A 27,438-nucleotide genomic window follows, 5' to 3' on the forward strand; every position below is an offset into this window, starting at 1 on the left:
AATAGACCTAAATTCAAAAAAGCAGTAGTTAAAATAGAATGTAGTAGAGTTTGTTATTGACTAAATGTTGATGGAAAAAAATCAGAACTTTCTGACTCATTTAAACCCAGACTTGGGAAATTTTGATGCAATTAAGGTAAATCAATAAAACAAATACCACAATAACATAAAATATAACTAGTAGAACTTGATACAAACTGATGGATAAATCAAGTTGTATTATGAAATGTACATACAATGAAAACAGGCCCAACAGGATTAAAATGAAATTGGAAATAACAGAATATAGCAGTAATGAATAAAACAAGAATCAAGGATTTAAAATTATTGGGTACCATTAACTCTAAAAAATACAATTGCCAGTGATTGACCAGTGATGGTATAATTTATGTAAATGTGTTTGTAATCATTGAAAATATGAAGGTTTTCATGGTCAAAGGAGTAGGTTCATAGATGTCCACTTGTTTATAAAAGGGGGTTCAAAAGGGCAAGATGGCATATCCTGCCCTTTCTGTACAATACCACAATGGAGGAAGCTTCTTACCACACTTAGGCTTAGTGATAGCCTGTTTCTTTTCTTTTCCCCCTTTATTTCCTTAAACATCCACTTGAATTTATCACTTTTTACATATTATTTCATATGAACTTCATAGTGGTCATGTGAGTCAGCTATTATCCCATTTTTATAGCTCAAGAAATGAAACAGGTTAGCAAAGGATTCATAAATAGTAGGTGGCCCAACCAAACCAGAAAAACAAGCTTTTACAACTCTACTATACTGCAACCATACCTGGCGAATCCTGATGATTATTTACTTTACTAGTCTAAAAGATTGTTCTCTGTTCTGATAATTGGCAGTTAATATTACACATCCTTTTGAAACTGCTATAGGTCAAATTGTATGAGTAGTCCTTCATGAATCCCCATGACTTCATAAAATTTTGTTCAAAGTTGAGTAACTGGAAGAGCATAGCACCAGAATTAAGAACAAGATCCTGTTTGCAAGATTGCCATGAAATTACAGCACGGACTTGAGTGTTGAAATTCACTTTTCTGAGCCTCAGTTTCCTCATCTGTAAAGTTAGAATAGTCTTGCCTGCTCCATGTATTTTTCACAAATAATAAAAGCAAGCATATAGAGATAAATGGAAACATCTTTATAGTTTTTTAGCCATGGAAACTACTTGTAACATCTAACACCTGATGTGGTAAAGTATGAAGATCAAATGAGCTAGAAATTGAAGAGATACCTTATAAGATAAAATTTCCATAAAACTGCAAAATACTGTTATTTTTATTAATGATTATTGCGCCTCATCAGAAAGATTTATCCTTTCTTCTTTGGTTTGCCTTTAGGACCACTGAGATTCCTTTCCCAGACAGAATCTGTCACCGCCTTCATGGGAGACACAGTGCTACTCAAGTGTGAAGTCATTGGGGAGCCCATGCCAACAATACACTGGCAGAAAAATCAACAAGACCTCACTCCAATGCCGGGAGACTCCAGGGTGGTGGTCTTGCCTTCTGGAGCATTGCAAATCAGCAGACTTCAACCGGGGGACATTGGGATCTACCGATGCACAGCCCGGAATCCAGCCAGCTCAAGAACAGGAAATGAAGCAGAAGTCAGGATTTTATCAGGTATTTCAGTGCTCTTTGTTCCCTTCAGAATGTATTCTCTGGAATAGGCCAAACAAGATTTTTTCCTTCAAATATCTTGTAATTCCTTTATATTCTATGCATTACATTGCATTCACTTTTGTCTTGGATGATTTCTTTCTTCTCAGTATGGCGCTAGATGAGGGTATACCAAAAGCTGGTTTTCCATGTTTTGTTAAAGTTTTTGGAAAACCAGGTTCATACTTTGGGCTCATTTACTTGTTCACCCATCCCATCCCATTAATGTCTAGTGCATGCTGTTTGGTGCAAAACCCTTTACTGAGCGTTTCTCGGGTTTTATTTCATTTTCCTCTGATAAGAATCTGAGAGATAGATAGTTGTTATACTCATTTTCAAAAGATGAAAACCAGGATTAGCAAGGCTAAGAATCTCTCCTAAATTAATATTGAACAATCATCTACTCGTTCATTTACACGCTCATTTCTGAAAAGCATTGTGCTAAGCACAGTGGGGAGATAACAATGATTAAGACTGACACACAGACATATAAATGATTACAACAAAGTTTGATTCATGTTACAAAGAGAAAATTGTTTCCTTGCATCTCTTCTTTTTCTTTCTCTTCTCTAGTAAACTTTTGAGTGTGACCTCATCGTCCTCTCCTAAATGATCAGAGGTTGGAGTGAATGGTCTCTAAAGTTTCTTTCTTTCAATGATTGCTGCTCTCACATGTCTATGTCGTATCTAATTCTCATTTATTCCCACTGGAAGACTTGGCGAGACTCACTTGTGTGAATCACCAACAAGCACACACTTGAGTAATTGGGATGAACTAACTGCTCATCGAAGCACAAAGATGCTGGCTACTCTCTCTGCACCCCGTGTGTCCTTATCACAAATATTTCAGATAAGCAGAGAGTAAGTCATTTGTATAGCAAACTAGCAAATTGAAAGTGTCTTCATAGTGCTTTAAATAAGGACATCTTTAAAACTTCCTTCTCTTCTGTTCATTCCATCCTCCAATATTTACAGAGATACTGACTTAAATGTGTTAGTAACTGTTGGCATCAGTTATATTCCATCCACCTTGCAGTGACTGATGGAAATGTAGCATTTATTCCTAGAACATGCATATAGCTATTTAGGCATCTATTACATTCACAAATGTTTTAAATGCTTATATTCATATATCCTTAATAATGCATCTGTTGAGTCAATCAGATAGGAAGCCAAGATAAGCATCATAGAAAACTGGCAAGAATATATTTGATTATCTTAGTATGCCAGAGGGGTCTGTTTTCCAGTGATATTAAGGAATCTAGGTGGACTAATCAAATATTCAATTTAAAATGGATTTTGAAAGACACAGAGGCATAATCATCCAGTCGCCATTTACCTTTATTTGTTCACTTTGTTGAACACATTTGAATTGTAATCCATGGAGATTTATTTAAAGCCACATTGGTAATCTGGCTAAAAACAGAAAAGTGTTAGCGTATGCTGGAGGCATATAGGTATTTCTTACATAAATGGAAACTGAATTTGTTTTTAAAAGTTACATCTAATGAGAATTGTTTTCTAAGTTCTGTGAATTCACATATAACCTTCAAAAAAGAATTATGGGGAGAGACAATACTATTGTCCTATATTACATTAGACAATATTATATTATTATATTATAATTATTCATATATTATTATTATTATATTATATTATAATATAATAATATTATATTATGTAATAATATTATTATATTGTCCTATATTATATTAGACAATATTATTGTCCTACTTTTTACACATGTCTTGTACCCTATTTTATATGCCATTGACCGCATATCATATTTGATCTATTTGTCCTCAAGTTTATCACTTTGGTTTAGAGGTGAACTGCATCCACGGTAAGTATAAGATTGAGAGAATGAATGAATGGGTGCCCAAGCCTAGCTTCTCTCAGTTGCTCATTCTGATTCTCTCAATTTAAAAATATTTATTTTTAAACTTATTTTTATTGCTGCATAATAATTACACATAATAGTGGGTGGGGTTCATTATGCCATCTGTCTACATGCACATAATGCAGTTTGAGTGATCTCATTCCCCAACATTTCCTTTCCCACCCCACCTTCCTCCTCCTGATCTGCTGCTCTACTTGATTAATCTCTCATTTTAAAATTCACATTAATATTTTCTGAATAAATTTCCACTTTCTAGCAGCACCAATTTGAAGCAGTACTAGATTATATACACATATTGTCTATTCTCTGTTCTAACCCTTACGTAATTGGGAAGATAAGGTTACCTAAATAGAAACCCATCATATTAATAACACAACTTAAGAGCATTAAAAGTGGTACCAGAGTGGGTAACCCTCAAAAAATTTTTGTTCATCTATGGTCCCTAAAGTACCATGTTGACTGATGAAGTTATTTCATTTATAAGGACTCACACATTTTTAATAGAGTAAATTAGAAAAAAAGTTTAATGTTTTTTTTTTAAATAACAATAACAACACACTAAGAGTTGAGATGTTTTCAAGTGTCCTACTGTATGTTTTGGGGAATATATGATGGATTGAAACAGCCATTGTGATTGTCAAGTTCACTTTATTCATGGTTCATCACATCTGAATGCCCAGCAGCAGATTGAATTGCAGAATTATAAATCTGCTTTGGGCACTAGGTTGAATAAAATAACTGCCCTATACACTGGAATTCTTATTTCAGTTTTCTTAATAGCCTAATTGAATTGCTCAGTTGGTAATTCAATCTATTGTTCATTTGTTTAACTACAATTAGATGACTCTGGACTCTGTAGATCAGAACTAAATATCTGTATAACTCAAAGCAGTGGCTTTTAATGGAATAAATTGAACTAAAATATATTTTGAATGATTTTTCTCCATAATATTGATTTCATTGAAATGAATATTAATAGAGACTTCAAAAATGTATCTTACTTAAAAGTAAAATTGCTTTTAATCTTAAAACAAATAGTTTCATACTTTTTCATCACTAAGAATTTCTCACCAACTCAATATTGTATTAGCTTTTTGTTTCCCTAAATATTACTTACATTTCAAAATTAGTTACACTCAGACCTTGGAAATATTGCATGTTTAGTTCCAGATCACTTCAAGGAAGATATAGCATAATAGAACAAATCACACAATATTTTGATTTTCTGGTGCATATAAAAGTTATATTTAAACGGTTGTGTATTCTATTAAGTGTGCACTACCATGATGTCCAAAAAACAGTGTACAGATCTTAACTAATAAACACTTTATGGCTTCAAAAATCTAATCACCCAACCTTTAGTGAGTCATTATCTTTCTGTTGTGGAGTATCTTGCCTCAATATTGATAGCTGTTGACTCACCAGGCTGGTAGTTGCTGAAGGTTGAAGAGGCTATGGCAATTTCTTAAAATATGACAGTGGTGAACTTAGCCTTATACTGATTGTTCCTTTCATTAAAGGTCTGTCTGTAGAATGCAGTGCTACTTGACACCATTTCACATGGAATAAAGTTTCTTTCAAAATCAGTCATTCCTCTCTAATCCTGCCCCTGCTTTATCAAACACTGTAATATTCTAAATCCTTGGTAGTCATTTCAACAATGTTCACAGCATCTTCCCAAGAGTAGATTCTATCACCTCACCATTTTATTTTATTTTTTATGAGAGTGTATATATTTTATTTTTTAAATTAATTATTATTTTTTACAGACTGCATTTTGATTCATTGTACACAAATGGGGTACATCATTTCATTTCTATGATTGTACACGATGTAGATTCATACCATTCGTGTAATCAAAAGGGGCAAGTCCCCATCCATGGAAGTTGTATTACGACACTGTAGCAATTCAAGCACATTTCTAAGCATAACTTCTAGTTCTAGTTCTCTTATTATTTCTACCACATCTGCTGTTACTTCCTCCACTGGTGTGTTGAACTCCTCAGAGCAATCCACAAGAGCTGGAATTAACTTCTTCGGACTCTTTTATGCTGATATTTTCATTTTCTTCCATGAATCATGAATGTTTTCATTGTCATATAGAATGCTGAATCCTTTCCAGAAGATTTTCAAATTATTTTGTCTAGTTCATCAAAAATGTACCACTCTTCGCTAGCTGTGGCCTTATGAAATGTATTTTTAAATAAGACTTGAAAGAGAAATTGTTCCTTGATCCATGCGCTGCAGATTGTATGTTGTGTTAGCTGTCAGGAAAACATTAATCATATTATCCCTCTCCATCAGAACTTTTGGGTGACCAGGGATATCATCAATAAGCAATGATATTTAAATACGTGTAAGGAATCCCCTGACCCAGGTAGTAGTCCTTAATGGTGGACCTCAGATATTCAGTGAACCATGTTTTAGATAGTCGTGCTGTCACTGGGCATGTTTTAGTTAGAGAATTATATTTGTACCTAGTAACTGGGTCCATCCCCCTAAAATCATACATGCATTAAATCTGACCTACTCCATTTCATTCCCCACATACCCCTCCACTGTACTGATCCCTCCCTTGCTCATCTATTTATCCATTCTGGTGGTTTAATTCCTAGACTTCTGAGGAATCTCCATACCGTTTTCCAAAGTAGTTGTACTATTTGGCAGTTCCACCAACAATGTAAGAATGTACCGTTTTTGTCAGATCCTCACTAGAATTTATTATTATTTGTATTCTTGAGAATTGCCATTCTGATTACAGTGAAACATAGTTTTGATCTGCATTTCCCTGGTTACTAGAGATTTTGAACTTTTTTTTTTCATTAATTTGTTGACAATTTATGTTTCTTCTTTTGAGAAATGTCTGTTCTTTTGACATTTATTGATTGCATTATTTGTTTTTTTGGTGGTAAGTTTTTCAGGTTCTTTATATATCCTGGCTATTAATGTTCTGAGAAGCAGGTGGCAAAGATTTTTCTCCCTTTCTGTAGGTTCTCTCTTCATGCTCTTAATCATTTCCTTTTCTGTCTAGAAGCTTTTTAATTTGATGACATCCCACTTACAGAATCTTGGTTTTATATGTTGAACTTTGGGAATCCTATTAAGGAAGTCACTTCTTGCACCTATATAACTGAGTTTGAGCCTACATTTTCTTCTAGCAGTTGCAAAGTTTCTAATGTAATTCCTAAGTCTTTGATCCTTTTTGATTTCACTTTTGTGCAGCATGAAGGATAAGGTTCTAGTTTAATTCTATGTATGGATATCCAGTTTTCCTAGCACCATTTGTTAAAAAGACTGTCTTTTCTCTAACATATATTTTTGGTGCCTTTGTCAAGTATCCGATGACTGTAAGTATGTAGATTTGTCTTTGTATCCTCTATTCTACTCTATTGATTTTTCCTATTTATTTTGATGCCAACATAAGACTGTTTTTATTACTGTTTAGTTACTGTAAGTCTTCAGATCAGGTACTCTGATGTCTCCTGCATCATTCTTCTTGTTCAGGGTACTTTGGTTATTATGGATCTGATTCTTCCAAATGAATTTAAGGACATTTTTGTAACTTCTGTGAAGAATGTCATTGCTATTTTGATGGGGATTGTATTGAATCTTTATTTAGCTTTTGGCAATATGGCCATTTTAATAACATTCATACTGCATCTCCAAGAACAAGGGAGATCTTTCCATCTTCTAAGTTTCTGTTTAATTTTTTTCTTCTGTGTTCTATAATTTTCAGTATATAAATCTTTCATTTTCTTGGTTAGATTAATTTCCAAATATGTTTGTGTGTTTTGAGGTTATTATGAATGGAATGAATTTTTTTATTTCTTTCTCAGCAGAATCATTGCTGGAGTAGAGGAAAGCTATTGATTTATGAATGTTAATCTTACATCTTGTTATTTTGATGAATTTATTTATCAGCTCTAGAAGTTTTCTGGTGGTTTTTTGGGTGTTCTAGACATAGAAGATATACCTCGAGATTTATCTTCTGAGACAGTGTGACTTTTTCTTTTCTTATTTGCCTGCCTTTAATTTCCTTCTCTTGCCTGGTGGCTCTGCTTAGAGTTTGGAGAACTGGCTTGAATAGAAGTGGTATCACCCAGTCTTCATTGTTTCCTGTATACAATAAAGGCATAATAGATTCTGTATAATTTTCCAAGGATCCTAAGATTTTCAGAAAGACAAATGAACATTGGTTTTAACTTAAGTCACCAGCTGCATTAACACCTAATGAGAGTGTCAGGTTAACCTTTGAAAGTTTGAAGCTGGGACTGACTTCTCTCTAGCTGTGAAATCCCTCCATGGCATACTCTTCCAATGGAAGCCTGTTTCATCTACATTAAACCTGTTGTAGAGTGTAGCCACCTTGTCTTTGCCGGACTTCTGGGTTACATACTCAGCTTCTGAATCAACACTTTCAGCTTTACCTTGAACTTTGATATTGTGGAGCCAGTTCTTTCCTTAAACCCCATGAGCTTGAACTTTTCTGACCTCAGACTTTTCTTTCATGCCACCCCTCCCATCTCTCAGTCTTCATAAAATTGAAGCGAGTTAGGACCTTGCTTTGGATTGAGATTTGTCTTAAATTAATGGCTGTGGCTGTTTTTGATTTTCTAGCCAGAATAACGAAACTCTGTCCATGTCCTCAGTCCAGCTGTTTTGCATTTTTATCCTTGCTGTGTTTGTTCACTAGCATGACACAATTAAATTCCTTCAAGAACTTTTCCTTTGCATCCACAACTTGGTTGCTTGGCCTAGAAGGCCTTACTTTCAACCTGTCTCTGCTTTGGACACACCTTCCTTGCACAGTTTAGTCATTTCTAGCTTTTGTTTAAAGTGAGAGATGTGCAGTTTTGAACACTTAGAAGCTGTTGTATAATTACAATAATTGGCCTAATTTTGACATTGTTATTTCTTGGGGAGTAGGAAGGATGAAAGACAGGGAGAGACAGGGGATTGGCCAGTTGGAGGAGCACTTAAGAACACACAGCATATATCTTAACTTAGCCGTTAAGTTCGCTGCCTCATATGGGCATTGTTCATGGCATCCCAAACAGTTACATGCCAGATTTAATAATAATGAAAAGGCTTTAAGTATTGCAAGAATTATCCAAATTTGACACAGAGTCATGAAGTGAGTACACACTGTTAGAAAAATGGTGCTGACAGAATTGCTAGACTCAGGGATACTACAAAACTTTAATTTGTGAAAAAGGAAAAGAAATTGCTATATCTATGAGGTATAGTCAAACCCAGTACAACAAAATGATCTATGTCTATAGCATTGCTACAATCTATTTTAATAGTTAATACAAATTAAAGACCTCTAGGAAATAACAAAGAAGATACATTGTCTTCTTTGTATTTACTTATTTACTAACTTATTATTGTCTTGCTGGGGTCTGAAAGCAGGGCATTACACATGTTAGGCAAGCACTCTATAATTGACCTACATATCCAGCCCATTTTATTTGTTAAATTTTAAGATAAGAGTCTTGGTAAGTTTCTAGGTTGGCATTGAACTTGAAATCCTCCTGCATCAGCACCCCAAGTACCTGGGATTACAGATGTGCACCACCACACCAGGTTCCAACATTGTCTGCTTTTAAAATGATCTGCTTTTAAAATTTACCATCAAGCCAGGTAGTTAGTTAGTGTGCCATATGACTAACACAAGACAGGAAAGGGTGAATTCAGGAAACATATCTAGTTGCAAATGGACGTGGGTAAGAAATTCGTCAACTGTAGGTTATAAAATTGTCTTTCTGGAGAGTTACTCTTCTAGATCATGAGGGATGGTAACTGTTGGCATTATGATCATAGTACATGATAAATGTGGAAAGAGAAGTTGAACTCACAATTTGGAGAACCGTGAGTGCTATGTCTAGGAATCGAAACTGGATTCAATTAGCTTTATTGATGACTGGGAGTTTTTGAAGGTTTTGGATTAGTGAATATCCTGACAAACACACACAGAAAAACACAAAAAATGAAAAGCAAAGCAGATGAATGTATTACTTGGTATTGTCTCATTTTTCTTATTTCTCAGTACTCTGAAGGATTTTTTCCTAGAGTTTGCTTTTTTAAAAGTCAGTTTTGAATAAAACTTCCTTATATAGGCTCTCAGTAGAGGACACTTAGCCTGTCATAAATTTTAGACAAATCTGTGTTCCTTTCTTATATATACTTAGAAAAGGGAGTATGTGTTCATATTATAGTTAAACCATGTAAAATACAAGTTTTCTAGATAATTCATCATATTAAATCTAGATTACATGAAAGAGTCTGTCTGTGGACCACTATCTAGAATTCATTTCCATGAATCCTATTCATATTGAGTTAATTTTGTTCAATTAATGAGTATTTCAAGTTCTCATTTTGATTTATTATTGTAATAAATTATTAAGAGCATGAGACCTGACGCCAAATTGATTAAGTACCAATCTTGTTTTCATCACTTACTAGTTGTACAGTTTAGGTCAAGTTACTTAACCCAAATCTATATTTTGCAAAATGAAGAGAGGTGTGCCATGTATTTCTTAAAGTGGTTGTTAACGTTAAATTTGGCAGACCAAATACAGCCTGGAATTTTTAAATCTTCAGTAGAAATTGTAACTATTTTGGCATTTCAGAGACTTCTTCAGTCTTCAGAAAATGTTTTCCCATATCAATAGTATTTCCCTACTAATATATTACCTGATTTTGACTCTGGGTATCTGAGTATACTTTGTCAGCTGGCTGTTACTTATCTACAGTGTGTCTACTTTTGCATTTCCTTTTCATATCCAAGAGGAACCAGAGTTCCCTGCCACTGTTTCTTCTCTAATGACTCCTTGCTACATGATTTTTACCCTTACGTTTCTACCAATATTGTTTCTTCTGCTGTATGATATAGTGCTAGAAATACTACCTAAGCAATAGGAGTCCTAAGTTAAATAAGCTTCTAGTATTTGATCTTCAGTAGCCATTAGCAATTCATCAAATCCTCTAAAATACTTAATCTCCTTATCTGTTAAGGGAAGAGGCTGGACTCGACCAGCCTCTTCAGGTCTTTGCACTAACAAGGCAGTAATGTGTCTTTTCATTCTAAGTTCAGCCCCAACTTTGCCTTTATAATCCCAGTGTTCGAGAGTTCAAGTTTGTCAGAGAAACTCTGGTTACTGTTACCCTTAAGGCTATGAGGCAAATAATAAATAACGACTAAAAATCAATCTCAAAATTGGGGTTGTCCTTCTTTTAGATTAATAACAATTTAGTTTTAAGTTGATTTATATTGTCACAAGAAGTACATGAAGAAAGATAGAATACCTTTTATTATATACAATCTAACCAAGACCTGTGTCATTATGTGCTCCTCTCTGACAGATGATCACTTTAACCTGCCCTTTCTGGGAACCTGGGCTGGGCAGTGCTCCAGAGTTAATGGACTATCATGTTATTTCAAATCCGTTACGGTAGTTCAGGTCTTTAAACCACTGTTGGGTGACCATTGTTTCACTTGGAGTTGATCAGATTCCATTTGGATGCAGCAAAATCTAATATCTTAGTAAGATAAAATGAATAGGCAATCTGTTTGATAGGATAGGATAGGATAGGCAATCTGTTTGATTTTGAACATTGCTTAAAAATAATTATTTGGCCCCTTGTGTTTTCGGGGATCATCAACAAGGTTCAGGATTCCTAGTTGAAATATCTAAATACTAGGGTACCAATTATATATATATATATATATATATATATATATATATGTATATATACACATATATATACATATATATATATAATATGTATATATAGGCTGTGCCTTTCATTCTAATGCTACCAGTGATCGCTCCACCACCAAATCCACAATTTTTTTTCTACTTTCACCCTTGACTTTAAGTAGTGTAAGGTATTGATTTTATTATCTCCTAATAGCTACCATTCCATGAAAGGTTACTATTTCCCAAAAGGTCAGAAGCAAAGTTAATATAGTTGAGATTGTGCTGCACATAGAGGAATGAATATTTCTTGGTAAGAAGAGAGCCTGTCTTTTTCCAGAATTCTGTTGGTTCCAAGATACCATCAGTTCTACATTTACTAGGAATATGACATTTAGCAGCCTTGGGTGAGTAGATTGTAGGGTCAGGCAATCTTCCCTAACTTACACACAAACCAGAAGCTTTTCCCAAGGGTATGTAGATGTCAAATCTATAACCCACAAATAAAGGTTTTGGAAGAAAACAGTGAAAAGACCAGCAAAGCTTGCTTTCTTCTCTGGTGTTTGACATCAAATTATTCCAGGAGCATAAAGAAGACATATGTAGACATAAGTTACGGGCAAACCTTTATTGATTCAACCTTGACTAAATAGGAAACAATCCAAATACTTTTGGTTCATTATCAAAATTAAGAACTAGAATCAAAAACCCATTACTTTTCTGGAAAGTTTTAAGTGTTTCTTTATGCATGTGTATAAATTATGAAGTTTTTTGGATTCCTGAAACCAACTTTGACATATCATAATGGCAACATTTGTTTTCTGGGTGTCTACTGTCAGCTGCAAAAAAAATTTCAAATTATTCTAAAAATGAAAAATCACTTCCTTCAGACCTGTTACAAAATGGAACTGTTAGACCAAAATTTGCCTGTGAGACAGAAGGGATAGAGCCATACGCGAGTGATAAGAATAGATGCTCTCCCTTCTTCCTCCAGATTCTAACTACAAATAGCAGTATGTGTGTGTACGTGGCAAAAGAAAGAGGAAATATGAACAGATGCAGGAATATTTACAGAGAGGGAATGTCATTTTTAGTACTGAATTGGTGTAAATGAGGAAAGAAAATAATAGAATCATAGAGTGATAAATAATAGCTCCTGAGAAACAGCTCTCTTCTCCCTCTGTGTTCTAAGATGCTTGGCTTACAGCCATATGGAGCTTTTCACTTTCTATGAAATAAATTTCAGTTCCTGTGATCAGTCTGGATGGATTAGGCTGGTTTTTCAACAACAATCTCTCTCTCTCTCTCTCTCTCTCTCTCTCTCTCTCTCTCTCTCTCTTTCTATCTTTCTTTCTCTCTCTCTCTTGCATTCACACACTCACACACACAAAAAAAATCGTGAACACAAAGTAAGGAGTGTCTTGGAAATATTCACTGGAAGCACATTTTTTGTAGAATGTGCCTGCTAGTATTTGAAGACTCCTGGAACCTGCTAGAACAGAACTAGAAGGAGGATAGCTCAGGAGCCTGTAGGTAAGCCATAGGTTAGCTTGAAATTGAGGGTGCTGGCAGAGGAAGCTAGTTAAATTAATTTTTAACTCATGCCTGGGAAGAAATCAAAGAGAATACCCTATGGCTGCCTACAATGCCCTTTCATTTCCAATGGGAAATTCCACTGAGTCAGGAACTTAATAAAGAACTCCAAGAAGGGCAGTCAGGAAAGTATAAAAATTAAAAGCAAATACTGGTTATTTTGAGGATGACAGTTATTAAGCTGTGAAAACGGGCATTATTTTTTCTTGCTGATGCAGATGGCAGCAGTCCATAATTTAATTTCTCTATGCCTCAGTTATTCTTTAGATTCAGCACTGTAAATTTAATGTTGAGGTTCCTAAATAATAATTTCGAAAAATGTCCCCATTAAAGGAAAGTTTTTGTCATCACAGGGAAAGAAGGCATCCAGCTTACCTGGAGTGGTCAAGAACACACCCTTGTCCTATGACAGTTATGAATTTCCTTTCACTCACTGCAGGGTCTCAGGATGATACACACAGTCAGCTTTGTCCTCTGCCATGACAGCAGGAAAAATTCTATGTCCACCAAAGGCATTTGGGAAAAACTGTGAATGTCAAGACTAAAATCTAGTTTTCACCTGACCTCATACACTCACATAATTTGACTGTCATAATGTTTAATTGTAACAGAATGTGATAATATTTTTAATATTAAAATGTTTTTTGATATGCCTCTAAACATAAAATATACTACTTTCACTAATACGCTTTTCTTGTGCCTCTGTAGGGTGTAGACCTTAATGATACTGAGTTCTTATTTCTGTCTTAAATGTAAGTGAATGTGCCACATTATAATGATCTGAAGGGTTCACTGACTTAATAAACACTTGCTGAAAGACAATGAGTGGTCATATATAATTGTTGCATCATCTTCACAGATGAAAATGAAACTAATACTAGGAGACAGGAGGAAGAAGGAAAAGGGGAAAGGCTGGGGAAGAAGGGGAGGAAAAAGAAATATATTTATACACTTTTACTTAACAATGCAAAATTATTCCTATATTGAAAGGAAACAGTCCAGGTGATTCAGAAGAATAATAAATTGGTTGAGTCCCTGTGCATCCGTGTGGCCACTCGATCTTCAGGTTACTTGCAAGAGGACCTGGAGGTCAGACCTACTTTAACACTCATGCTCCTGGATCTCTTGTACTTTTCACCACTTGCCTGAATGTCCTTGATGAAGCAGTAAAGATGACTAATTTTATTGCATGATGATGCAAAAGTGCACATCTTTTTTAATATTCTGCATGCCAAAATGAGAAATACACATGAAGGAAATTGAAGTACAAAGTGTTTTGCACAGTAAACACTTTTGTGATCATTTGAATTTCAAACTGAACTTGCTAGCATTTTATTTTCCTCATGGAAAAATTATTTTTTACTTGAAAGAACAACCAAAGGAAACACTGTAACTATTCAGACCTGGGTGCTTGTTAGATATTTTCTCACAAATGAACAAAGTGAACTAGTCACTTTAAGGAAAAGAATATTTGCTGCCAAAGATGAAATTCAAGCTTAAAAGCTAAAATTAGAAATTTAGAAATTGTATCTGTCACTGGAACCTTGACAGCTTCCCAGCATTAAAAATCATTTCTTCTGGATTGGTGGTGATAGTAACAAATGAGATTTTTGATACTCTATAATGATATGTGTCAACATTTGGAAGACCTGTCTAATGCAGTATACTGTTCCAAATGACCATTGATTGATGTGATAAAATCATGCATAGGTAAGAGATCCATCCAAAGTACAAGATAGACCAATGGATTTTTATAACATAGCACAAAATGTTTACTGATATTGTGTCAGATTTCACACTGTACAACCAACTTGCAAGAAACTGCTTGTTGAAATTTGGTATAGTGTTAAAGGATAATATCTACAATTATCTGAAAAGGCTGTCAAAATATGCCTTTCTTTCTAGTTACATATCTGTTTGAAGTCAGATTGTTTTCATGTAATTCAACAAAAACCATATACAGATCAATGTAAATGAAGAAAGTAACATAACAATCGTGTTATTTTTAAATAAACCACTCATTAAAATAACTTACAAAAAAGTATAAAGGAACGCCATGATCCTCACTAAGATTTGTGTTTTTAAAAGTAGAGATGTTTTTGAACTAATTTCGGTAAGATATAAGTCTATATTTTTTTTTCTTTTTTTTTCGTGCTGGGGATTGAACCCAGGGTCTTGTGCTTGCAAGGCAAGCACTCTACCAACTGAGCTATCTCCCCAGCCCAAGATATAAGTCTATATTTAATAAATAAAATTTGAGTTTGATGTTGGTAAATATTTGAATCTATAACCTACATAAAGAAAAAGCCCTTTGGGATCCTCAGTAATACATAACCGTTTGAGATTCACTGTCTAAATCATTATTCTTTCTTTTTTTATTATAGATTGTAGAGTAGTCCTCTCCTACTCAGATCAGATTAAGCAAAGTAGGCCAAAATTTCCATTGAAAAACAAGTAAAAAGGACATAGAGTGGAAAGAACAGGCAAAGACAAGGTGTGGCTACGTGGTAGTTCTGCCCTGGAGGCAAACTGCAGTCCCAGAAAGGTAGTATTGTGAAGACCATCATCCTGTGCATGCCTCTCACTAGGAGGGAGATTCGCTGTACTGTTACTCTAGTGACCCAGGAACCAAGTCAAAGAATCAGGCCAATGTCCATTTTTACAAACAGGAAAAAGCAAAACTGGATTTTAGTCCAAGTAAATCACAACTTGGAATCTATTTAGAAAAATGAATTTTTGTGTTTAATTCCATGAGCATTAAATTAGTTAAGGCTGCTTTGTAATCTTTTAATATGGAAATTTGATATTAGAAAAAAAGTCAATTTTTGCTAGTTTGGTAAAATGATTATTAGGTATGTTTTCTAGGAGTCACACAAGCATTTTCCTCCCAGTTTTATTTTAAAATAGATACATATATGTAAAAGTATATGAAGTGTATGTACAGTTTTTTTAAAAAAGTAAAATGTCTGCCAGTAAAAATAAAATATATAAATAAATAGAAGTATCACCCAGTTTATGAAACAGTGTTACAAATTGTTTTCCATTATCCTTCCTTATAATTAAACCATGCTCCTCATTCACTGGAGAAATTCTTCATGTTCTCTTCAGCAAGTAACTCAATTTGGACCAGAATAGTTAGTGCCCATAGAGCTAGAATACAGTAATTACTAATTTGATTGTAGTTCCAGTAAAATCAATTTAATCTACAAGAGTCACAACCTAGAATTTAAAGTTCATACTTCTTAGGACTTTTTCATCTGTATTGTTTGGAGCTTAGAGAGAAAACTTCCATTAAATATTTGTTTTAAGTTTTAGTTATTAAGTTTAAAGATGTTTTGGTCCTTTGTATAATTTCTATACACTTTGTACCACTAGAGTTGAAAATAATTCTTCACTCGAAAAATATGTCCTTTTGAGTATCTTTAGAAAATACAGAAAAATTCAAAGATGAAAATAAAACCACCAAAAAGTACATCAGAGAAAAGTTAACCTTGACGATTGTATTTTATTGCCCTAATTTTTACATGTAAGTATTCTTCCTTAATGGTCCTTGTAAAACATTTTGAAGGAGAAAAATGTGCAGATATCAAGTTGAATATTGTCTCTGTATATAGCCAAGATCACCATAGTGATTAAAAAAAAAAAACTAAAATAAGAATAACAAAAATGGTTACTTGGCATTTTAAATTTGGGGGATGGGTTTGTTTTGTTTTTATTTTGTTGTATATGTTTCAGTTATCTGTTTTGAATAACAAACTACTACAAAATTTAGTATCTTAACCTAGCAACAATCTCTGACAATTCGGCAGTTTACCTCAGCAATTTCTGGTTTCACTTGGTTTCATTTATGTGTATTTGGTTGAAGGATAGGATTCAAGAATGCCTCGCTCATGAGTCTTGCAGTTGGACATGACTGTTGGCTGGTGGCCTCAGTTAACATCTTTGTGATCTGTCACTCTTCAGTTGGCTCTGCTAATATGCTAGTCTCAGAGAACAATCACAGTAGCAGAGACCTCTTGAGTCCTTGATTCCACAACTCTTACAACATAATTCCCACCACAATCTGTTTGTCTAAGCAAGATATAGGACAGCGTTGCAGCACAAGGAAGTAAACACTCACTTCTAGATTGAAGGAACTTCAAACATTTCATGGTCATGTTTAATCTGTGTTGCGTAGCATCTGAAATATTTTCATGTGAATGATTTTCTTTTAGCTCTTCAAGAAACTTTCTTAGTACTATACTTTATTAAATGAGATACAGAGAAATATATTTGGGGAAATGAAACCAAAATTACCTACTAAACACTGAAATTTTCATATACATGATCAGGCTCACAAACTCCAATGCATATGAAGACACAGATAACCAGCAACTGAAATGGGCCAGGCCAGGATTGGCTTCACCTGGAATATACTATTTAATTAAAAAGGAATAGCAGAAGGATATTTTAAAACAATAGGAGCCCTGTGATGTCAAGATATTTTAATAAAGACCAAAGTTCCAGTAGAGTTCACCAAACTTATTCTGAATTTTTGTGGAGAAACCCAGAGTAGTGAACACAAAACTGAGGAAGAAAACAAAAGTCATAGGATGGATGCTACCTGATTTCAGGACTTAAAATAGACAAGACAGTATAGAATTTGCAAAAGCATGTACAGATAGGTCAATGGAACAGGATGGAGCTCTGTGAAACACACCCACACATAGGCCATCAAAAGATCTTTGACAAAGAAGCAAAATCAAGTGAATGGAGAAAGACAATTAGATGTAACTATGCAAAAGCATCTAGACACATATCTTCCATCTTTCATAAAGATTATCTCAAATGGATCTGATGATATATAAATGAAAAACACAAGATTAATATTTCTAGAAGAAACAGGAAATCTAGGTAATCTCAGATGTGGTTATGAACTTTCAGGTACAATACCTAAAAAGCAATGCATGGAAGGAAAAACAAGTTGGACTTGCTTAAAATTAAAAATTTCTACTGTGTAAAAGGCAGTGCTAAGAGAATGAAAAAAAAAAAAGCCACCCACAGAGAAAATATTATGTAATATGATAAAAGTACTTATATACAAAATGCATAATGAATTCTGGAAACTCAATAAGAAAGCAAACCAACCAATTAAAAAAATACGAAAGATGTCTGGACGCCTCACCAAAGGCTTACAGATGGAAAAAAGAACATATGAAACGGGCTCAACAGCATGTGTTAGGGAGTCATGAGTTACACAATTATGAGATATTGCACACACACTAAAATGCACAATATTAAAAATATGACAATAACAAATTCTTTGGAGGGTATGTAGTACCAGGAACTGTCATTCATTGATGATGGGAGTGATATATTTGCACAACCACTTTGGAAGACACCTGGGCAGTTTCTTACAAAGCTAAATATAGTTTTACAATACTTCATGACACAATTCAGTAATTGTGTTCCAAGGTATGTATTAATGCAATGGGTTGAAAATTTAAATTCAATTAAAAATCTACATGTGAACGTCTTTAATAGTTTTTTTCAAAAACCCGAAGCCAGTGTCCTTCAATAGGTGAATAAATGAACAAATGATGATGCATCTATATGATGGAGTATTATCCAACAATACAAATTAATGAGCTATCAAGTCACAAAAATATTAAATGCATATTGGTAAGTGAAATAAAATCAAGTCTGAAAATCAGAATATTGTGTGATTTCAATGATAGGACATCTGGAAAAGGCACATGAATAGAAGTAGGGGTTGTAGCCAAGGATGAATAAGTAAACTCAATATTTTTAGGGTAGTGAAATGACTCTCCATGATACTGCGATGTTAAATACTTAACATGCATGTGTCAAAACCTATGCAAAGTACAGCTAGCCTTACTGTAAAATATGGATGTTAGTTATTAACAGTATGTCAATATTGGTTCATTAGTTGTAACAACTGTGCCATACTAATGTAAGATGTTTGTAATAGGGGAAACTGAGTGACATGGGATGGGATTTGATATATAGAAGTTCTCTGTACTCTGTTCACTTTTTTGGCAAATAAAAAAATTTTAAATACTCTAAAATGGAACCATTTTATGTTGCATGATTTTATTTTCTGATGAAGTATAATCATTTGAGTTGAAATATTGTTTCTTACACTGGTCAATAATGTACCTGTCAATTTACCTGTACCTGGTAAATTTTCTTTTAGCTAAAAGATTACACTTAGCAGATCTTACTAGATGTTTTCCAAGGTATTGTAGAGTAGCATTTGTGATGTATGTGAGGAGCAGGTGGTGAAAGTAAAACATTTGGATAAATGGTCCTCTGTTACAAAGATACCTAGTTGTAAATGCACATTTTGGGAACTTGTCCATTTCAGAAATTTTTCCTTAAGCAGTATTATCTTTTGAAACATATTTGTTTAATTTGAAAAGCATTTTTGAGAGGGCAAGTAAAACATGCCACTAGCAACTATCAAAGGTTTTGAGGCATTTTTCTACACTATTGGTTTAATGATGATAAACACATTTGGAAAACGCCTTCAATATTTTCATCGTGAAGATTATTTATTTTTGTTGCTGAAACAACTAGAAACAGATGTGGTAAGACTAAGAAAGTGTGAATTTACTTTTTTTCTCCAGACACAGATGACAATTACAATCCCAACTATTAATATGAGAATTGCAGTTCTTTTACTACCCTGTGATCAACCTGTGTGGAGGTGGCTCTGGCAAAGGAAAATTAATAACACTTTTACAATATGTCCCAGGTCCCTTCCCACCTCAGTTCCTCTCTCATCACCTGTCACCTATGCTGTGACACAGTTGGATCTAATCTCCTTCATTCATCCCATCCTAGTTTTGACTTCATTGCCTCATTTTCTTTGCATCAGAATTTTCCTTTGATTTTGCATCATGACAGATGAAAGGCTAATTCTACTAAACGCATTAAATTGAAAATAGTCTAAATTAAATCTTCTAGAGAGATATGGATTTTAGTGAGATGCAGAAACTCAGAATCTTAAATACATCCATTCTGAGTGATTGAAATTTGGTCAGCAGGTGAGGTCAGAGAGTACTGCTTGTGTGGGGCAATCTCTAAGTCCACCTAACCTTAGGACTAGTGTGCTCTGGGCAGGAGGACCGGGCTTCTATAATTGAGGGAAGGGAAGCTCTTCACTCTGAGGGAGCTTTCTTGAGTGCTGAACCCTGTGCTTAAGACTGTAATTTTTTTTGCATATTCCATCTGTTATTATCTTAATGGCTCTCGATCAAGTGAATTCTCGGGTTGAGTAGCATGAGTTCTTAAGTAGCACAGACACTGTTTCAGTTACCTGCTAGACCACATGAGCAATGCTGCATACATAGAACAAGTAAATGTGTGAGATGAATACAAGGGTATCAGCACTCCTTCACCCGGGGTCTCCGATCTAGGGACAAACTCACACTTTGAAATGTTTAAAAGTTAAATATAAACAAAAGGTTAAGATAGAACCAGACATTGTTGAAAAACAAGCAAGCAAACTTTATACAACTTCCTTTTTGAAGGAAGCAGATATTTTGCAAAACCTTTATGTTCTAATCCTTAGACCTGAATGCTATTTAGCACAATTCTAATTTTCTATGTTTATCATATGCAGCCAGTTACAAAAGCAACGAACTAAGCAGAAGAAAGTGGAATAGATGCAATTAGCAAAGAAACTGAACATATCAAAATTTTCAGATGATAACATTTAGAAAAGTTACTGATAATATTGTCTGATTATCTAGTAGGGACAATTAACAAGACCTGTAGCCCAGATGAGTGTTCTGTAGCCTCAAGTTTATGTCCTTTGCCTTATGCCATGACATCTCAACAGCTAAGGATATCCTTAGCTGGGGATATTCTAGAATCTGGGAATTGGGAAAACTCTTAGGAGTTTATTTATAAGTTTCACCAGCACCTTTCCATTTTTCTTTGTTTTCTTTCCATCACTGTGGGTTTTCTTAGGGGGAAAATGATTTCAGTTACATCATTTATCTTTGTCATGTTTTTCATGAAGTATTTGATCCTGTATTTCTTCCTCACAGATCCAGGACTGCATAGGCAACTGTATTTTCTGCAGAGGCCATCCAACGTGGTGGCCACTGAAGGAAGGGATGCCGTCTTGGAGTGCTGTGTGTCCGGCTACCCTCCGCCCAGTTTCACCTGGTTACGGGGTCAGGAAGTCATCCAACTCAGGTACACGAATTTAAGACTTCTGTGAAGTATGCATTGTTGTTTATTTTTCTCCAATTTGATATGAATGCCTAGAAATGATAGGTTTCTCATGATAATTGGAAATTTTTCCATATTTCAGCATGGTACAGTGTATCAATGGCATCCTAACCACGATTTGAGATCGTGGGGTAAACAGCCAAAATCCATAAGATCAATTCTGAAAGGAAATTGGTAATTGAGGTGGTCCCACCTAAGAGGCATCTGGATGATCTTATCCTAAGGAAGTGGAATGGAGAGGTAGATCTTAAATATTCTCAGCATATACATGCATAGAATATCACTATGTGAGGTGATATTTAGGTTAATTAGCTTGATGTTCACTCTCTCACTTTCTTTATATGTATATATACATATTTGTCTATGTGCACACACATATTTCACGCTTTATCCATAAAACATCACATTGCGTGCTATAAATACATACACTTTTTTCAATTATACCTCAATAAAGATAAGGGGAGTAAAGTAACCAAAAATTCCCGAATTCAATATGTGGCATATCATTGCAACATCTGAACAATTCCTTTTAGCTCCAATTATGTCCATGACTATCCCAGTTATAACAAACATTTAAGGTAAGACAGGAGAATATGGCTAGTCTTGAATTACTGGAACATTAATAATAAGATAGAGTTAGAAAATAAGCCCTTCATATGATGGAATACTTATTCTGAAATGTTTTGATTAAATGGATCTCACTTAAGAAATTAATTTCATTGATTGGGAGGATTGGTGTACTCCTTTTTAACACATTTATTTTCTATGACGAGATAGGTCCATAGGTCATATATTAATCTTTAAATTCATCCACCTTAAATATGTACTTAGATAACAACAGTATGATATCACAACTTTTCCAGGATCATTAAGGCTTGCAGGAAATGTGACAGCTGTTTGCATATATTTGGTTTTGGTTTAGTGTAGATTGTGGGACTGTGGGAGATCCCTGAATTGGATGTCAGGGCATGGACCATTGCCTTCCACTCTGGGAGAACCACTTCTTTGGACCCCGAGGCCCACAAATTTAAAATGAGAGAAATAGACTAGATTGTCTGTAAGTTTCTTTTTAGCACTGAAGTTATTCCTGCTTCATCTCTTTGCAGTCTTCCAGTGGGAATAGTTTCCTTTGAATTAATTTTAGGTCAATACGTGAGACATTATTGAGCCCCTCTGATACAGGATTTCCTTTCAATTCCATACATGCTTTTTTGCAAAGTTCATTTAAACCTTTGAATACCTCGCCCGTAAACGTGTGTTAATTTACTGTATGATTATATATGCCTGTTGTCTTACAGGTCTAAAAAGTATTCTTTATTGGGTGGAAGCAACTTGCTGATCTCCAACGTGACAGATGACGACAGTGGAACGTACACCTGTGTTGTCACATATAAAAATGAGAACATTAGTGCCTCTGCAGAGCTCACAGTCTTGGGTAAGTCACTGACTGCGGATGAGTTTACATTGTCCTCTTGAAAATACATCACCAGGACATTTAAAAGGCTTACCAATGATTGCTTCCTATATTTGTTAGTGTGAAATCGCAAAGTCCCAGTACCCCACATGTGTCCTTGCTCTGCTTTGATTAATTGCACAGGGATTGAATACTGAGTGGAACACTTGCTCATTGATTAAAAGCAAATATATTACTCTTTAGGCTAATTATTCTAGTGATAAGCTGAAAACTACCCCAAATTACTATTTGACAGATGTGTTGAATAACAAGTAAAAGATTCCAAAATATCATGTCTGTGGAAAATACATGAAGAAGAATATGAGAAAAAAATGTTCATAAATATGCCTCAGTGGAAAAAGCAAATGTCATTTGAGCTGACAGGGTCTGTGACATTAAATTCATGGTTTTGGTAAGATTGTTTTAGTTACATGGAAATACTGCAGGTGTTTTGTTTGAAATGGATCACTAAAATCTAATATAAGTAAGGAAAACATGCACAATAAGAATATAATTTAAAGAAATTAAAGGTGTATGCATAAGTTCATATTATTCAGAAAGTTAGGGTCATCTGTGTCTCTTTATAAATCAATCATTCTTACATATAGTAGGTACTCAAGCAAATCCAAATTTTATCATGTGTTCCACATTTCTTTTATCCAGTTTCATTTGAATTAAATAGATTGAAGAAAGAGCCTTAACATTTTGATTTTACTTTCTTTTTTCCTCTAACAATAAAAATTGTTGACTATGTTTTCTCCCTTTGGGATGCAACTTTTTCCTTTTAAAGAATTCAGGGCAATCACAGGTTTTAGTAGAAATAAAAAGATATCATATGCTGATTATATATGCTTACCTATATCATAATATTAATATGCTATCCTTCTTCCATCGTGGCTTTAAAATTCATTCACAAAGCACTTTTAACTGTGGACTGGATAATAACAATTATATATATATATATATAAAATGGGTTATGCAGTAGAGTTGATTTTTCCTTCCTTAAGCCATAAATATTAAACTAAGAAAGGGCAAAAGACTTTAGTTCTTTGGATTTAGAGGTAACATTATTTTAACTAAAATATCAGCTGTCTTTAAAATGATGACTATTTAATCATATTTTATAGCTTAATAAAAGAAAGAAAATCAAGAACTTTCTATTTGTAATGTCAAAATACACTAACACTAAATGGTTATCATAGAAATGATCTTGTAATGTGGATTAATGATCATAATGCAAATGTGGTTATAGAATGAGATAGAGTTTACTGACATAATTAAATTTTTACTTGCAAATACATGAGGTCAAATTTTGCATCAAATTAATACACAATATAAGGCTTCATTGATACTACAGTCACATGTTTCTCAATACTGATTTTTGATGATGAACTAAATTAGCCAAGATCTACATGTATCATACATATTGTACATACATATTGTATTGTGCATACATATGTATTGTGCATACATATTGGCCTTTTTTTTCTTTATGAACTATATAAATTACTTCAAACTATATAGTATTTGATATATTTAAAACTATAAGCATATGCACATATATATATATAAAAGGTACGTACCTATGGACATGTGTTTCTATGTATGCTCGTATATAAACACACCATATACACAAGAAGTGGCATTTATTTAGTACAAACAGTGTGAGATATGTGTTTTTCACAGTAGCCTCTGGGGGTTATGAAGTTGGAAACCGTTAAATAGCAATGCTTTTATTTACTCTAATAATTCTGTACCATTTGAGAAAGAAGAAAAAGAGTATGACATATAGTGACTCAAATATCACCTTTATTTTTTTAAAATGTTGCCACTGGGCATGTGATTCCTTTCTGCATGAGAAAAGCATGTTCGTCTGGTCAGTGGTGGTGGGGATGTGACAACATGGCATTCACTGACTGGAGACCCATGGCCCTGGAGGGCAGTAGTTCTCTTTGGTCAGTTGCCTTCCACAGAGAGAACAGGAGGTGGAAGGGATGCCTTTAAACTACCCATCTGATGGGCATTTTGTCTTTTATCCTAAGCCAACCTCTCTGACTTCCAGGTAAGGGCGAGAATTGAGGAGGGATTGGGGAAGCAGGAGTTCTTTCCTAAAGGAGCCCCCTCTGCAGGGAAGAAAATGTCATAATGAGGAAGAAGTAGTTACCATCCCCAACCCAACATGAGGTATTAATTAAAGTCAACCCTGCTTTATGAATGAGAGCATTTCTGCACAGAAAGATAAATAAACATCTCAAGAGAAGACTCAGGGTTCAAATTCAGGCAGTCTGACCCCAGAGTCTCAGGCCTGTACTCTTCTGTCTGCCTGATCCCTACACTTCTCATTCATCTTTATTTCAAACAAGTATAAAATGAGGCAGGTTTCTGTGATGCACAAAAAATGATGATTCTTTTTTTTTTTTTTTTACGTTTACATAGGGTAATGATGTTTATTTTATTTTTCCCCTCCCCCCCACCCCTCCCACCCCTCTTTTCCCTCTACACAGTCCTTCTTTCCTTCATTCTTACCGCTCTCCTTAGCCTAACTCTAAACCTAACCCTAAACCTAATGCTAGCCCCTCCCACCCCCCATTATATGTCCTCATCCGCTTATCAGCGAGATCATTCGTCCTTTAGTTTTTTGAGATTGGCTTATCTCACTTAGCATGATATTCTCCAATTTCGACCATTTGCCTACAAATGCCATAATTTTATCATTCTTCATTGCGGAGTAATATTCCATTGTATAAATATGCCACAGTTTCTTTATCCATTCATCAACTGAAGGGCATCTAGGTTGGTTCCACAATCTGGCTATGGTGAATTGAACAGCAGTGAACATTGATGTGGCTGTATCTCTGTAGTATGCTGATTTTAAGTCCTTTGGGTATAGGCCAAGGAGTGGGATAGCTGGGTCAAATGGTGTTTCCATTCCAAGCTTTCTGAGGAATCTCCACACTGCTTTCCAGAGTGGCTGCTCTAATTTGCAACCCCACCAGCAATGTATGAGTGTTCCTTTTTCACCACATCCTCGCCAACACCTATTGTTGCTTGTATTCTTGATAATCGCCATTCTAATTGGGGTGAGATGAAATCTTAGGGTAGTTTTGATTTGCATTTCCCTTATTACTAGGGATGTTGAACATTTTTTCATATATCTGGTGGTTACTTGTACATCTTCTTCTGTGAAGTGTCTGTTCATTTCCTTAGCCCATTTGTTGATTGGATTATTTGTATTCTTCGTGTAGAGTTTTTTGAGTTCTTTATAGATTCTGGAAATTAGCGCTCTATCTGAGGTCTGGTTGTCAAAGATATTCTCCCACTCTGTAGGCTCTCTCTTCACATTTCTGATAGTTTCCTTTGCTGAGAGAAAGCTTTTTAGTTTGAATCTATCCCAGTTGTTGATTCTTGCTTTTATTTCTTGTGCTATGGGAGTCCTGTTAAGGAAGTCTGATCCTAAGCCAACAAGTTGAAGATTTAGACCTACTTTTTCTTCTATAAGATGCAGGGTCTCTGATCTGATTCCGAGGTCCTTGATCCATTTTGAGTTGAGTTTTGTGTAGGGTGAGAGATAGGGGTTTAATTTCATTCTATTGCATATAGTTTTCCAGTTTTCCCAGCACCATTTGTTGAAGAGGCTATCTTTTCTCCATTGCATATTGTTGGAACCTTTGTCTAGTATGAGAAAATTGTATTTATTTGGGTTTGTGTCCATGTCCTCTATTCTGTACCATTGATCTACCTGTCTATTTTGGTACCAATACCATGCCGTTTTTGTTACTATTGCTTTGTAGTAGAGTTGAAGATCTGGTATTGCAATACCCCCTGCTTCGCTCTTGCTACTGAGGATTGCTTTAGCTATTCTAGGTTTTTTATTCTTCCAGATGAATTTCATAATTGCTTGCTCTATTTCTGCAAGGTACATCATTGGGATTTTAATTGGAAGCTTATAACTTTGCAAAGCTGTGTATCATTTCTATAATCAGAAAAATAAACAGGAAGATATGGAAACAAAACATGCTTATGACCTTAAAAGGTAAAGAATGAAAAATCAAAATATTTAGAAAAATATCAAGATGATAAAACTCACACATAATCCTGGAAAATTCAGAAACACACACACTCACTCACTCACATAACACACATTTTCTTCATATAGTTGAGGTATATATCATTACTGTGTTTTCACTTAAGGATCGATCATAGTACCTTTCTCTCTGTGTGTCTATATATATATTTATGTTCTCTAGGTTTTCAGCTGTCAAACGTTGTGTTTCTAAATTTTATTAAAAAACAAAACACTCAGTCATTCTTAATATCTTTATATTCTTTATATTCTTAATATCTCTTAATATCTTAATATTCTTAATATTTTTCTCATTTATTTGCTTATATTCTAAGGAAAAATAACCTGGAGGTCTTTATACCAATGCCAGAATTTGTCTCTTGTCAAAAGAGTACACTTCTCCCCACAAATATTTTTTAATCTAACAATTTTATAACTGGAGTCTCCTTGTAATAATTTGGATCTTTATTAAATTAAAATTTTCTTTTATAGTCTCACTGGAATTTGGATTTCTATCTTGTGAATTTGCTGTCTTCTTAACATTTACACACTTACTAAAACATTCATCTTTATTTCATTGATTTGCTGGAACTTCTTATATAGGAGGAACAGTAACTGTTGTGTGTGCGCTGTATATATACATGTAGAATATTCAGCCAGGTCTCTCTCCCCATGACTGCCAGTTTTGTCACCTTTAGAGTTCTGTTTTTGTCCTAAATGGACACTCCATCCACAAATCTGGATATATGTTACATAGTTAATGTATAAATTAGAAGTATTACAAATTTTTTAGGAACTAGATAGAACC

The 27,438-nt window shown here is 34.5% G+C and overlaps 1 protein-coding gene across 1 annotated transcript in view; it reads left to right on the top strand.

Annotated features, from left to right (window-relative positions):
* The window catches only part of Dcc (DCC netrin 1 receptor), a 1,110,494-nt gene that overhangs the window by 499,128 nt on the left and 583,928 nt on the right, over positions 1–27,438 (top strand). Inside the window, exons 3-5 of the mRNA XM_047526548.1 lie at positions 1,357–1,641; positions 20,928–21,078; positions 22,413–22,549. Coding sequence (XP_047382504.1) covers positions 1,357–1,641; positions 20,928–21,078; positions 22,413–22,549 — 573 coding nt within the window. The remainder of the gene's footprint in view (positions 1–1,356; positions 1,642–20,927; positions 21,079–22,412; positions 22,550–27,438) is intronic.

Source organism: Sciurus carolinensis, chromosome 15 (genome assembly GCF_902686445.1).
Source record: "Sciurus carolinensis chromosome 15, mSciCar1.2, whole genome shotgun sequence".
Classification (NCBI taxonomy): Eukaryota; Metazoa; Chordata; class Mammalia; order Rodentia; family Sciuridae; genus Sciurus; species Sciurus carolinensis.